General features: G+C 41.7%; 1 protein-coding gene across 4 annotated transcripts in view; it reads right to left on the bottom strand.

Annotated features, from left to right (window-relative positions):
- LOC132820237 (ecto-NOX disulfide-thiol exchanger 2-like) overlaps window positions 1-15,245 on the bottom strand; it is a 198,814-nt gene that overhangs the window by 67,757 nt on the left and 115,812 nt on the right. For all 4 annotated transcript variants that reach the window (XM_060832239.1, XM_060832237.1, XM_060832241.1 and 1 more), the window contains one exon: window positions 7,090-7,224. In XM_060832239.1, coding sequence (XP_060688222.1) covers window positions 7,090-7,224 — 135 coding nt within the window. The remainder of the gene's footprint in view (window positions 1-7,089; window positions 7,225-15,245) is intronic.

The following is a 15,245-nucleotide window of genomic DNA, read 5'->3' on the forward strand; positions in this document are numbered from 1 at the left end:
CAATACCATCCAAGACAAAGTAGTCCACTTGAATGGCATCCTAGTCACCACCTTGAACATTCTCTCTTTCAGTACCAACTCATAAAGGCAACACCATACACCATCTACAAGATGCTTTGAAGTAATACATTAAGGCTTCTTTGACGGCATCTTCCATACCTGCAATTCTACCACTGAGAAGGCCATGCACTGGAGCACGAAGATCCACAGGTTCCCCTCCAAGCCACACATCATCTTGGCTTAACACTATAATACCATTTCTTCATAGTTCCGAAATTTTAACACAGCAACAATCCCCTTAACAGCACGGAGATGTTCCTGCACATCCAAGAACTGCAGCAGTTCAAGGTGGCAGCTCACCATCATCTTCTACAGAGCAGTTAGGGATGGGAATGAAATACCTCATCAGTCACACTCATCCCATAAACAAAGAAGAATCATAGTTCCCCTGACCAATAATGCACAAAACTCTTGCAATGATTTTGGTCCACCCCCTGGCGTGACTTGGCAGCATCCCAACTGAGCACAGTCAGCCGCGAGACTGATATTTCTTCTACATTCTGGTTGACCCACAGAAGATTGCACTTTACCTCTCTTCTGTTATCTCCCTTAGAACTCTGGGGTGTAGTCCATATGGTCCAGATGATTTATCCACCTTCAGGCCATTCAGCTTCTCTAGCATTTTCTTCTTGGTGATGGCCACCATCATCAGCTCTGGCCCCTGACACTCTAGAATGTTTAGGATATTACTAGCGTCTTCCACCGTGAAAACTGATGCGAAGTGATTATTCAGAAATCTCATGGCACAGTCCCTGGATGGTAAGGACACAAATGTCTAAACTCCTGCAGGACCAAGCACTTGACCAACCACAGTAAAGTCCCTAAACTAGAAATTCACCAGTTCTTTGAGTGTGGCAGTACCCTCTGACTGATCACTGCCCCTCTTAACCCTATTTGGACACCTTAGCTCTAAAATACTGCCATTTGATTGATTCAGTGCATTTTGCATGTAAAGTGCTGGCACATGCTGTTAAAAATCACACAACACCAGGTTATAGTCCAACAGGTTTATTTGGAAGCACTGCTCCTTCGTCAGGTGGACCGTGTTCAGAGAATCTTCACAAGAATAGTCTCAGGAATGAAAAACATAACATACGAAGAAGGTCTGAGGACTCTGGGTCTATACTCGATGGGGTTTTGAAGGATGAGGGGGGAATCTAATAGAAACTTCGAGGATACTGAATGGCCTGGACTGAGTAGATGTTTCCACCTGATGAAGGAGCAGCGCTCCGAAAGCTATTGCTTCCAAATAAACCTGTTGGACTACAACCTGGTGTTGTGATTTTTAACTTTGCACACAAGTTCAACACCGGCGTCTCGTAATCATGGCACATACTGCAGTGTGATACCGATAAGAGCATAAGACATAGGAGTAGAAATTAGGCCATGGAGTCTGCTCCGCCATTCAAATCATGACAGGTTTCTCAGCCCCATTCTCCCACTTTTTCGCCATAACCCTTGATACTCAAGGACGCATCTATCTCTGTCTTAAGTTGATTCAATGACCTGGCTTCCACAGCCTACTGTGGCAATGAATTCCATAGACTCACCACTCTCCAGCTGAAGCTTTTCCTTATCTCCATACTAAAAGGTCTTCCCTTGCCCAAAGGCTGTGCTTAGTCTTTCATACAAATGGAAACATCTGCCCAACATCTACTCAGTTTAGGCCGCTCAGTATCCTCTAAGTTCCTATTAGAATCCCCCCATATCCTTTGAAACTCCATCGAGTATAGATCCACAGTCCTCAGATGTTTCTCATATGTTAAGTTTTTCATTCCTGCAACCATTCTTGCGAATATTCTCTGAATACAGTCCAGGGCCAGTTTTTGGGGCCCAAAGCTGCACACAATACTCCAAATGTGGTCTGACCAGAGCCTTAGAGCCTCAGAAGTACATGACTGCTTTTGTATTCAAGTCATCTCAAAATAAATGACATGATTGTTTTTATGTTCCTAACTATTGACTCAACCTGCAAGTTTACCCTGAGAGAATCCTGGACTAAAATTCCCAAGTCTCTTTGCACTTCAGATTTCTGGATTTTCTCCCCATTTAGAAAATAGTCCATGCCGCTAATCTTCCTACCAAAGTGTATGACCACACATTTTCCCACATTGTACTCCATCTGCCACTTCTTTACCCACTCTCCTAACCTATCCAAATCTTTCTGCAGCCTCCCTGCCTCCTCAATGCTACCTATCTCTCTACCTATCTCTGTATCATCTGAAAACTTAGCCAGAATGCCCTCAGTTCCTTCATCTAGATCATTAATGTATAAAATGAAAGGTCGTGGTCCCAACACTGAGCCTTGCAGAACACACTTGTCACCAGCTGCCATCTCTCTGCATTCTGCCAGACAGCCAAGCTTCAATTCATGCTAGCACAGTGCCTCTAACACTATGGATCCTTACCTTATTCAGTAGCCTCCTGTACAACATCTTGTCAAAGGCCTTCTTGAAGTCCAGATAGATAACATCCATTGGTTCTCCTTGGTCTAAACTGCTTGTTACTTCCTCAAAGAATTCTAGCAGATTTATCAGGCATGACCTTCCCTTGATGAAATCATGCTGACGTTGCCCTATTTTACCATATACTTCCAAGTATTCAGAAATCTCATCCTTTACAACGGATTTCAGGATCTTACCCAGGACGGAGGTTAGGCTAATCAGTCTGTAATTTATCGTATTTTGTCTTACTCCATTTTTAGACAGTGGAGTCACATTAATAATTCGAGTCTTCTGGGACCCTCCCTGATTGTAGCGATTCCTGAAAAATCACCACTAACTCCTCCAATATCTCTTCAGCTATCTCCGTTTGAACTCTGGGTGTAGTCCATCTAATCCAGGTGGTGATTTACCCACCTTCAGGCCATTTTTCAGTTTTTCTAGCATCTTCTTCTTGGTGATGACCACCATACTCAGCTCTGGTCCCTCACACTTGAAATTTTGTGATATTACTTGTGTCTTCCACCATGAAGACTGACGTGAAGTAATTATTCAGTTCCTCAGCTCCTCACTACTGTCTCTCCAGTGTCATTTTCCAGTGGCCCAATGTCCACTTTTGCCCTTTGTATTTCTAAAGAAACTCTTACAGTCTTCCTTGATATTACTGGATTGTTTACCCTCATATTTAATCTTCTTCTTCCTCATTTCTTTTTTTGGTGTACACTGTTGGTCTTTGTAAGCAGCCCAATCCTCTGGTCTCTCATGTCCGTTGCTACATAATATGCTTTCTCTCTTGCTTTATGCTATCCATGACTTCACTAGTCAGCTATGGTTGCCTCATCCTCTCTGTACCATGCTTTTTTCTCCTTGGGATAAATCTCTGTTGTGTCTCCTGAGTTATCCCAGAAACCCCTGCCATTGCTATTCTATTGTCTTTCCTGCTTGGCTCCTCTCCCAGTTAATTCCACCCAGCTCTTCCGACACTGTAGTTTCATTCATTCAGCTGGAATATCATTACCTCTGATTCTATCTTCTCCATCTCAAATTGCAGAGTAAATGCAATCATATTATAATCACTGGTTCCTCATGGTTCCTTCACCTTACGCTCCCTTATCAAGACAGCCTCATTGCACAACACTAAATCCAGTGCTGCCTGTTCCCTAGTGGGCTCCACTACAAGCTGCTTCAAAAAGCCAGCTCTTAGCCATGTCAAAAATTTGTTTTCTTGCAATCCACTACCAACCCGATTTTCACATTTCACCTGCGAAATCCCCCAAGATCACTGTAATGTGGCCTTTCCTACATATATTTTCTAACTCCTGGTGTTTTTCCTATCTATCCGTTTCACCTTCCTCTCCAACCTTTCACCTTCTTCCCCCACGTCAGACAGACTTGGAAACAGACCCTTCGGTCCAAATCGTCCATGCCGACCAGATATCCCAACCCAATCAAGTCCCATCTGCCATCACCTGGCCTATATCCCTCGAAACCCCTCCTATTCATATACCCATCCAGATGCCTGTTAAATATTGCAATTTTACTAGCCTCCACCACTTCCTCTGGCAACCCATTCCACACATGCACCACACTCTGTGTGAAAACGTTGCCCTGTAGGTCTCTTTTATATCTTTCCCCTCTCACCCTAAACCTATGCTCTCTAGACTCCCCCACCCCAGAGAAAAGACTTTGTCTATTTATCCTATCCATGCCCCTCATGATTTTATAAACCTCTATAAGGTCATCCCTCAGCCTCTGTCGCACCAGGGAAAACAGCCCCTATTTAACTTCCTTCTATAGCTCAAATCCTCCAACCCTGGCAACATCCTTGTAAATCTTTTCTGAACCCTTTCAAGTATCACAACGTCTTTCCGATAGGAAGGAGACCAGAATTGCACGCAATATTTCAACACTGGTCTAATCAATGTTCTGTACAGCCGCAACATGACTTCCCAACTCCTGTACTCAGTACTCTGACCAATAAAGGAAAGCATACCAAACACCTTCCTCACTATCCTATCTACCTTCGACTCCACTTTCAAGGAGCTATGAACCTGCACTCCAAGGTCTCTTTGTTCAGCAACATTCCCTAGGACCTTACCATTAAGTGTATAAGCTTTGCTCTGATTTGCTTTTCCAAAATGCAGCACCTCACATTTATCTAAATTAAATTCCATCAACCACTCCTCAGCCCATTGGCCCATCTGATCAAGATTCCATTGCAATCCGAGGTAACCTTCTTCACTGTCTACTACACCTCCAATTTTGATGTCATTTGCAAACTTACTAACTATACCATCCATGGTTAAAGTAAAAAGAGGGTGTCCTTGGAGTAAGCAGGGGTAAAAACAGAGCTGGATAAAGTCCAGGGGAAGCTAGTGATAAATTGCTGCCACTATGCAAAACCTCTGACCTCCATATCAGGATTTGGCATCAACCTTCCAAAAAAAATGCTAATTAATCAAGAGGTAATAATGACCATACAATCAGGAGGAAATAAATGCAATGACTATCACCAGAGAAGACAGAGAAACTAATGGTACTAATGGCTGACAAAGCTAATGGTTTTGACAGATTGAATCAAACTGTCCAATTTGGCTGCAGGGTAGCAGGACTGTATGCAGGCTTTTGCCTGGGGCTCAGCCACTCTCATATGCTTTCTTTTTGGTTTATTTTTCCTTCATTTTCTTTTCATCAGTGGCTGTGTGGCATTGCAACTACCCCCAGATGGTCAGAGGCAGCAGACGTCCTCCTGGTCTTCAGGGCCTGCGGTGGCTCCAGCAATCTGAGGCAACGGCTTCTTCAAGATGGTGGCAGTGGAAAGGCAACATCTTGGATGAGGGCTGCCGGAGCAGGACTCTTGGCATGAATGCTATATAGCCTGGCAGCAGAACCAGGGACTCCTGGTGTCAGTCGGCCCAGAGCATGGACACCTGGCCTTTGGGAGGCAGCAACTGTAGCAGCGTGGTACACCAAGAGCAGGGACTTCTAGTCATTGGTGAGGCAATAGCAACAAAACCAGAGACTCCATGCTGCAGGGCAAGTGTGGATTCAGCATGGGACTTGGCAGTAGCATTGGCAAGGTGGGCCCAGCACCAAAGAGATGTGACCTAAAGAGTGGCGACTCCTAAAATGTGGGTTCAGCACAAACAGTGGTGAGGCGGTAGAGGAGGGGTGGAGGCACAGGTTGTAACTGGTGAGCCAACCCAGGAGTCATGGTAGAGGAGATAAAGATAGACTTTGTTTCAGTTATATCTTTTTACCCTTTCTATTCTAAAACTATTCAAAATGGCACTGGATTATGGCAACAATTGAAACATTTCACCATATTTTACACTTCTATTCACTGTAAAATGCAAGTGACAATACATTTTGCAAATTCAATCATAGGATATTACCAGAAGCAACTACAGAGAGAAACTGGGTGCCCTTACAAGAATCCCTAGAGTTTGGAAAAGCAGGACAGATATCTGGATTTGCAAAGGGCATTTGATAAGGTACTACACATTAGCGTTTTTAATAAGATGACAGCCCAAGATGTTGGATTTAACATATTAGCATGGTTAGAGAATAGCGAACTAATAGAGGACAAACAGTTGGAATCGGGGGCTTTTTCAGGCTGACAACCTGTAATTAATGGAGTGGCACAAGAATCAGTGCTGGATTCACAAGTATTTACAATATTTATTAATGGCCGGATGTTGGAGGTGAATGTACTATCTCCAAGTTTGCCAAAGACATGAAAGAAGGTGGGAAGCCAAGTGGTGAGGTTGACACAAAATGTGTTCATAAACAGGCTAAGTGAGTGGGCAAAATCTTGGCAGGTGTAATGTAATGAAGGGAAGAATAAAGTTGCTGACTATCATTTAACTGGGAAGGACTGTAGAAAGGTACAGCATATAAGAACTTGAGTTCTATGTTCTGCTCCTACATGTTAGGTCTAAAATTAATTTTTTGGATCAGCATCAGGTTATGTTTGATAATGTTCATGCCAGGTTGTGAAATGTATTACATAAGTACAAGTTGTTGCTTTTGTTCAATGAATCACTTGAGAAAATGAAAATAAAAAGTCATTTCTAGAGCCAGGAAAGCACTCCTTTGGATCTCATGAGCTTAGATGTGCCCGAGATACACTCATGCACACTTTCTATGCTGACTTTCTATGCTAAGGTGACTAGGCAGGTCTGCAGCATTTAAATGAAACCTGCTAGTTCTGAACATTTTGCATTTCATTCATCTATCCATCCAAACCTCAGTTTAGATTAAACCCAATCTTCAAGGGTTTCCAAAAGTGGATCCACATTCATCAGCAGAATCAGCAGCCAGATAGAATAATTTTTACCATCCAAAAAGTTTTTTTTTCCCATTTTAAGGAATGAAAAGTAGGCCATTACTTGGCATATCACTACATCACTATATCACTATATCAAACAATTATGGCACCCAAAGAATACAAAGTCAATTTTGGAATTAAACTCTTCCTAAAATTTCAAAACTGAACAACTTTTTCAGGACAGCAGTATCCAGTGTTAATCAACATAAGTAGGCAAAACAACACAAGGGTTTTGTCAAGCAACAGAATCAAATATACCTGACATAAGCGGCTGTCCAGTCATTCCAATTGGGGGCCCCATTCCGAGATTGTTCATAGCAGTTGTCCAAGCTGTAGGGTCCGATAATGACATTCCAGGTGGGCTGGAGTCTAAAGCTAAGTTTTTGAAATGATCTGTGCAAATGAAGAATAGAAATAATGTTATTTCATAACTGTAATTATTCATTAATTACTTAGTTCTTTACCCAAAGAAATCAATAAGGCCTTCTGTGCTTTATTTCAGTGATTATAACAACTTTTAGAAAAATAATACTGCATTTTTAAAATTAAATTTATATTATCCTGAAAGTCACGTCATATTAGCCACCTATCAATTCTAGCTTAAGTAGCGTTTCTGTACCACTATCCCAGTTGACAGTGAACACAACAAATATTAAAGCCAAAATTTGGGACCTTCCACAACTACATAACATTTCCCTAAGTATTTTCCAAGTTTCGCAACCAGTGAAGTAATTCATACTTTCTTCCAAATTGCTGGCAGGAATTAAACTGGCACACAGATTTAAGGTTTCAGCTATCTGCTCCTATCAGGTTTTGAAAACTCAGTTAAGTGGTCAAAGTTACATTCTTGCTGTTAACTCATTTTCATATGCACCAATGCCAATATTTTATATTATCAATACTTTGAATATTCATTTTTTAAAAATCTACATTACTCATAAGATGCTTACAGGACAGGAGGTGACCACTCAGCCTATTGTTTGTGGGCTGGCAGATACAGACAGATTCTATTTGAGCAACACACTTTCAGCAAAATGAAACATCTATTTAAAGTAAGAATGTTAAAAACTGCTATGCAAGGAGTCAAGAACTCAGTGCCATATTCTGGCAGAGAGTCTGAGTAAGTTTCAGGAAAGTATATTCAATTTTATTGCAAACTGGGAAGTGGTGGGAGAGTATGCAGAGGGAGACACAGAGACTTACAGTCAGATGACAGGAAGACAGATAGAAGGAACACAGAAGAAACATGCAAGTTACATGACAAGATGAAGGAGACAGATGTTAGATTGATAATACAAGTCAGAACCAGGCTGATGTAGAAGGTTTGGAGAAAAGGTGAAAACTGGAAGAAGAGGGTCAAAGAGAGAATATGAGAAGTTAAAGCAGGTAGCAGGTAAAGCAGGTTGTCCAAAAGTTTTCCACAAATATAAAAATCATGAAACTATAGTAAAGGAGGCATTGGGTCAAACAGGGATCAAAAGAAGGACCTTTGGCTGAGGTGCCTTTATGGGGAAGACGATGCTGCTAGACTCAGTGAATGAGGAGATTGTTCAGATGCTGAATAAGCTAACGAATGATAAAGATAGCTTAGTTGAAAGGCTAACATTACTTCACATTGATATGCCACTGCGTCCAAATGATAATTCAGGGGATTCAAAGGATGCACAAGGGTACTAGTGGCAGAGACTCTGGCCATAATTCTTCAAAATGCCTTAAGTACAAAGGTGGTGTCAGAGAACTGGAGACTTTCAAAGGTAAGGTTACTGTTCAAAACAAAAATGTGAAAGAATAAAGCCAGCAACAACAGGCCAGTCAGTTTAACCTCAGTGGTGGGTAAGTTTTTACTTATGATAACCAGGACACAATTGTAGATATTTTGACAAATTTGGATTAATTAATGAAAGTCAGCTTAGAAGAACATGCCCTTTGGTCCTAGACTCTCCCATGAGGAGAAACATCCTCAGCATTTATTCTTTCAAGTCCCTTAAGATTCCTATGTGTTTCAATGGGATCATCTTCCATTGTTCTAAACGTCAATGCATGGAGTACCAACCTGCCCAGCCTTTGCTCATAAGACAATCTCATCATATCAGGGATCATCCAAATGAACCTTCTCTGAACTGCCTTCAGTGAAATCTTTCCTTATGTAAGGGGATCAAAACTGCTCACTGCCAAGGTCAAGTCGCCATACCTCCAGATAAAATCTGACCAGCATCTTGTACAACTGCAGTTCCTACTCTTATAGTACAGGCCCCTTTAAATAACTATTAGGTTATTAATCAAAACATTAGTTGTAAAAATCTAACATTATTAGAAACCAACAGTTGGACCATGTGTGAATAACAATTTTAAAAAGCTTATTTGTGAAAAAAGTCAGGACCATGAAACTGAGAACTATTTGTCTAAGATTACAAGAACATAATGTACATTTCTCTAAGACATAAGAGACCACTGGATGTAAATGCCTTGTTTCATGAACTATTCCTGGCTGACCAAGAAATGGGAGCTGAGTGTGACTATGGAAAGGAGGGGCTAACAGGATAAGAGCCAGGATAAAAGGTGGTCTCCCATTTAGATTCACTCAGCGGTGAAATAAAAGATAAAATACGAACAGAAATCAGCCATACAGACAGGATAGTCCAGCCCAAAGATCTGAAGTTACAAGAGGTTGTCATTGTGTGCTCTCCATGCTGTCATAATACAAGAAGTATATATAACCAGTGTAAGACTGTACAGCAACGTCTATAATTTCTTTGAAAGCTTAATATATTTGTTTTGACTTTCTTGTTAAAATAGCACCAAGACTCAACTTTTCCTTGTTTCCATCCCAACTAGGCATTAAGAGACCCCCTACAAAAATAACCAAAGTAAAAAAAAATTTTAAGGCTTAGCCTAGCAAAAGATATAGACATAGAAGATAGGAACAAGAGTAGTCCTGCAAAAATGCTATCCCGTATTTCCAATTCTTCCGCCTCCACCATATCTGCCCCCAGGAGGACCAGTTCCACCACAGAACACATCAGATGGCCTCTTTCTTTAAAGATAATTTCCCTTCCCACGTGGTTGAAGATGCCACCTTTCACCTTACCAACCTTCGCAAAAACTGCATCATTTGCCAACATTTCCACCACCTCCAAATGGACCCCAGCACCAGGGAGATATTTCCCTCCCCACCCCTTTCTGCAAAGACCATTCCCCTCCGTGACTATCTGCTCAGGTCCATGCCCCCCAACAACCCACCCTCCCCTCCTGGCACCTTCCCCTGCCACCGCAGAAATTGCAAAACCTGCACCCACACCTCGCACCTCACCTTCATCCAAGGCCCCAAAAGAGTCTTCCACATCCATCAACGTTTCACCTGCACATCCACCAGTGTCATTTATTGTATCTGTTGCTCCCGATGTGCTCTCCTCTACTGGGGAGACTGGACGCCTTCTCACAGAGCGCTTTAGGGAACATCTCTGGGACACCCGCACCAATCAACCCCATTGCCCCGTGGCCCGACATTTCAACTCCCCCTCCCACTCTGCCGAGGACATGCAGGTCCTGGGCTTCCTCCACTGCCTCTCTCTCATGACACGATGCCTGGAGGAAGAATGCCTCATCTTTCGGCTTGGAACACTTCAACCCCAGGGCATCAATGTGGATTTCACCAGTTTCCTCATTTCCCCTCCCCTAACCTTACCCAAGTTCCAACCTTCCAGCTCAGCACCATCCTCATGACCTGTCCTACCCATCAATCTTCCTTCCCACCTATCTACTTCACCCTCTCTCTGACCTATCATCTTCATCCCACCTCCATCCATCCATTGTACTCTACCTTCCCCCACTCTCCTCTCTGACCTATCACCTTCATCCCCACCCCCATCCACCTGTTGTACTCTTTGCTACATTCTCTCCACCCCCACCCCTCTCCCATTTATCTCTCCACCCTGAAGGCTCCCTGCCTTCCGTCCTGATGAAGGGCTTTTGCCCGAAACATTGATTTTCCTGCTCCTCGGATGCTGCCTGACCTGCTGTACTTTTCCTGCACTCTAATCTAGACTCTGATTTCTACCATCTACATTCCTCACTTTTGCCTAGGAGCAGGGGAGTAGGCCTTCGACTCCTTGAGTTTGTTCTGCCATTTAACATGATCATGGCTGATCATAGAGCTCATTACCGTAATATGCCCTCATATCCCTTCATCACTTCAGCCACTCGAGTTACGTTGATCGCCTTCTTGGAAAGACAATGTTTTGGCCTCAATCACTTCCTGTGGGAGTAAATTCCACATGCTCACTATTCTCTGAGCGAAGAAATTTCTCCTCATCTCAGTTCTAAATTTTCAACCCATGTCATTAAACTATGACCCTGGATTTGGACTCACCATCACGAACATCCTTCCTGCATCTATTAGAAGTTTATAACTTTCTATGAGACTCTCTCCCCGCTTCCCCCCCTCCCCATTCTAAGCTCCAGTGAAAACAATCCTAACAGTCTCATTCTCTCCTCATACATTAGCCCTGCAACCCCTGGAATCGATGTGGTTAACCTTCATTGCACATCTTCTGTAGCAAGAGCATCCTTCTTCAGTTGGAGACTAAAACTGTACACATTCCTGGCATCACCTCACCAATCCTTGCAATAACTGCAGCATGACATCTTGCTCCCATACGTGAATTCCCTTACTACAAAGACCAATTCACAGTTTGCCTTCTTTACTGCCTGCTGCACCTCCACATTTCCTGAAAGCAACTGGTGCATGAGAACGCCCAGGTATTGGTGAACATTCCTCTCTCTTAATTTACAGCTAAATAATAACTTGTTTTTTCTATTTTTGGTATCAAAGTGAAGAGCCTCACGTTTATCCACATTATACTCTATCTACCAGGCATTTGCCCACTATATCAGAAGACAAGTTGAATACGTTGATAAATGTTGGTTTATGATGGTCCAATGTCTGACTATTACCATATCATCATCAAACCAAATATCAAAAACAGAAACATTATCTAAAGAATCTTGTTAGTTTGTAATCAGGTTTATATGAACATAAGTTTATTTGATTAATTGACAACAATATGCTGGATGAAGTGGTGAATACTCTCAGATATTTGGCAGTTTGGAATTATCTTCTGTATGCTGTTTCTGAATGGTAATCTTGATTAACTTATTTAATGATGTCATAAGTTACATGATAGGTTTGGGGGGCTGGTTAGCTCAGTTGGCTTGATGGCTGATTTGCGATGCACAGTAATGCCAACTGCATAGGTTCAATTCCCACACTGACACGTTTTCACCCAAGTCCCACTTTCTCAACCTCTCCCCTCATCTGAGGCATGGAGACCCTCAGTTTAAACCACCACCAGTCATGTCTCTCTCTAATGACAGAACAGTCCTATAGCCTGGTTAGAAGATGGTAACTTTTGTTTTAAAGAAAGTTCATGTCAGCATATGACAATGGAGTTGGATTAAAAACAAACAAGCATCTGGAAGTACTGTCTCTAATATATTTACAATTTTTAAATATGGATTCTATTATTTTGTAGGTATTCCAAATATGGAAATTATGGCTTTATCACTCCGACATCTACCAATATCATTTATTGTATCCGTTGCTCCCGATGCAGTCTCCTCTACACTGGGGAGACTGGACACCTCCTATCAGAGCGCTTTAGGGAACATCTCTGGGACACCCACACCAATCAACCACACCGCCCTGTGGCCCAACATTTCAACTCCCCCTCCCACTCAGCCGAGACATGGAGGTCCCCATGACTTGTCCTACCTGCCTATCTTCCTTTCCACCTATCCACTCCACCCTGTATTCCTGAAGAGCTTTTGTCTGAAACGTCGATTTTCCTGCTCCTCGGATGCTGTCTGAACTGCTGTGCTTTTCCAGCACCACTCTAATCCATATAATGGCATTGACCATTTGATAGATTGGTGAAAGTTAAAGCAAGTTGTTCTCTCTCAACATGCATTATTTTCCTAAGTGAAAAGGTGCATTATAAAAATATAAAAAATATTTCTTGGGTGACTTCACAACACACAGATCTTAAGCAGAGTGTGAAACCATTTTAATTGGGGCTAACAAATTTAGGCAAATTACGAAAGCAGGTCTTGCAACTCAGATCTCTGCAGGTGAGTGTATGGATGAAAGAAGGAATCATCTAACATATATCTGTCTTATTTCTATATTGTACAGGCATTCCAGGATGTCCAGGGAAAGCAACAATGCAATGCATAAAATTTGCCTAATTTACACTGCAAGATGGTCCTTACAGCACTAATGGCAACACTGAATCAACAGATGCTTTCAAATCATTTTTACGATGTAAACATTGTAGTGCAGGGAAATCCTGAATAAACAGAATAAACCACAGCCCACCTGTAACTCGGATGCTGCTAATCCACAACCTTTATGTTGACCAAGATTTTGCAGTAAGAATAATACTGAAGTAAATCAGACAGTAACCTCCAGTGCCGAGAAAGCTGAAAATCAGATGGTACCTGATTTGTTCAGTGCCTCAACAGGATTTGGTATAAGACCAAAAGAAATAGGAACAAGAATAGAACATTTAGCCCATGAGCTTGCGCCCCTTTCAACAGGATCCTGGCTGATCCAAGATTAGGAGAAAGTGAGGACTGCAGATGCTGGAGATCAAAGCTGAAATGTGTTGCTTGAAAAGCGCAGCAGGTCAGGCCGCATCCAAGGAGCAGGAGAATCGACGTTTCGGGCATGAGCCCTTCTTCAGGATTACGCAGGTCCACTTTCTGCCTCGATTCCTCTATTGATCTCAGCCTGAAAAGTACACAAGGACTCTGTCCACACAGCTCTCTGTGATAAGGAGTTTCAAAAGCTCACAATCCTCAGAATAACTATACAGGTATATTAATGACGGACTAAACAGGAAGGCACATGAAGGTTGGTACTGCATTTATCTGAGAGAAACTTATTAATTGCAGCTGAGAAAGTTGGACCTTGCCCTTTCAATTGTAAACAGGTTTTTAATAATATGAGGAGTCTCAATTTTCATCAAAAAATTAATCTATCATCGGAAATTTAGTTTTAAACATTTGCAGTCTCTGTCTCCAATCTCTCTGAATCCCACTCTCCTTGCTCCCTTTACTTCAGTTTCTGGAAAAAAATTTACTTTTTAATTAAGTATTTTAGCTTACACTTCCCATTTTAGGCTCTGTTCCTCATTTAGGGAATGGTGACATTGTGGTATGATTCTGGTTTTATACGTAATGTTAATTTTGATGCACGTGTAAAAGTATAGGAACAAGCATCTTTCTGTTACCTTCTGGCTGATTTGCTTCTCAAATTCATTTACTTGCCTTTGCTCCAGAACCTTTGATATATTTACCTTACCAAACAATCTATCACTTTCCATCGTAAAAATTTAAACTGATCCAGAATCCATAGATTTCTGGAAACAGCCTTCCTAAGTTTCACAAAGGCAGGCTTCACCTTCTCATTCTTGTGAACCTGTCTGCAACCTTTGACACAATTGACCAAACTGTCTAATATCTGTCCATTTTCATCCAGCCTGTTGGGATTGTATCCTCCTGCTTCCATATTGTATTTTGTGGGCATCGGTTAGCTAGTTGGCTGGTCTGCTGGTTTGTAATGGAGTGAGGTCCCACAGTAGGTTCAATTCTCACACTTATGAAGGTCACCATGAAGTTTCAGCCTTCTCAAACGTGCCCCTCACCTGAGGCGTGGTGACTCTAAGGTCAAATTCAACCTGTCACCTCTCTAATGAGACAGCAGCCCTGAAGTCCTCTGGGATTATGGCAACTTACTTGTCTATTTAATAGTGTTTTAATTTATATTTGCTTTGCCTGTTTGGCCAGCAATGGTATCTTTGATGCCCCCAAATATCTATCTTAAACACCTCCTACTAATCTAAACATATTTATAAAAATTCTATCCTTAATGTCATTGGAAGATCTTTTCATATTTTGTTTTCTTTGTATGCTTTTCATAGTATTCCCACTTTGCTTGGCTTCCAAGTGATTTACATTTGTGAATTTCAATTTGGAGGAATAGTCTTCTGTGGAATCTTGATTTCCAAAAAATATTGCAAACCATCAGATTTTTAAAATCTTAACGCAAGAGTATTCGACTAATAAAATGCACCATTCTGGATACTTGCTTGATAATTTTCACATTGCTCCTAATGCCCAAATGCCAGCAATGTATCAGTGGGTTTATTAGCCATAAAATGGTAAACTGCAAACTGGTCTGAATGCATCTCAAAGCATCTTTAAAACTCATGTTGCCATTTTTCTCTTTACATCTTGACTGACTTTGATCTTGTGCAAAAATAAAAATATTGACTTTATGGGCTCTCTCAGGCAAGTGTTAAAAAAATTAAAAGCAAGGCTTATGCTTGCCTTCACTAAAACTGCTCTAACATAAA

This window comes from Hemiscyllium ocellatum, chromosome 11 (assembly GCF_020745735.1).
Source record: "Hemiscyllium ocellatum isolate sHemOce1 chromosome 11, sHemOce1.pat.X.cur, whole genome shotgun sequence".
NCBI classification, from domain to species: domain Eukaryota; kingdom Metazoa; phylum Chordata; class Chondrichthyes; order Orectolobiformes; family Hemiscylliidae; genus Hemiscyllium; species Hemiscyllium ocellatum.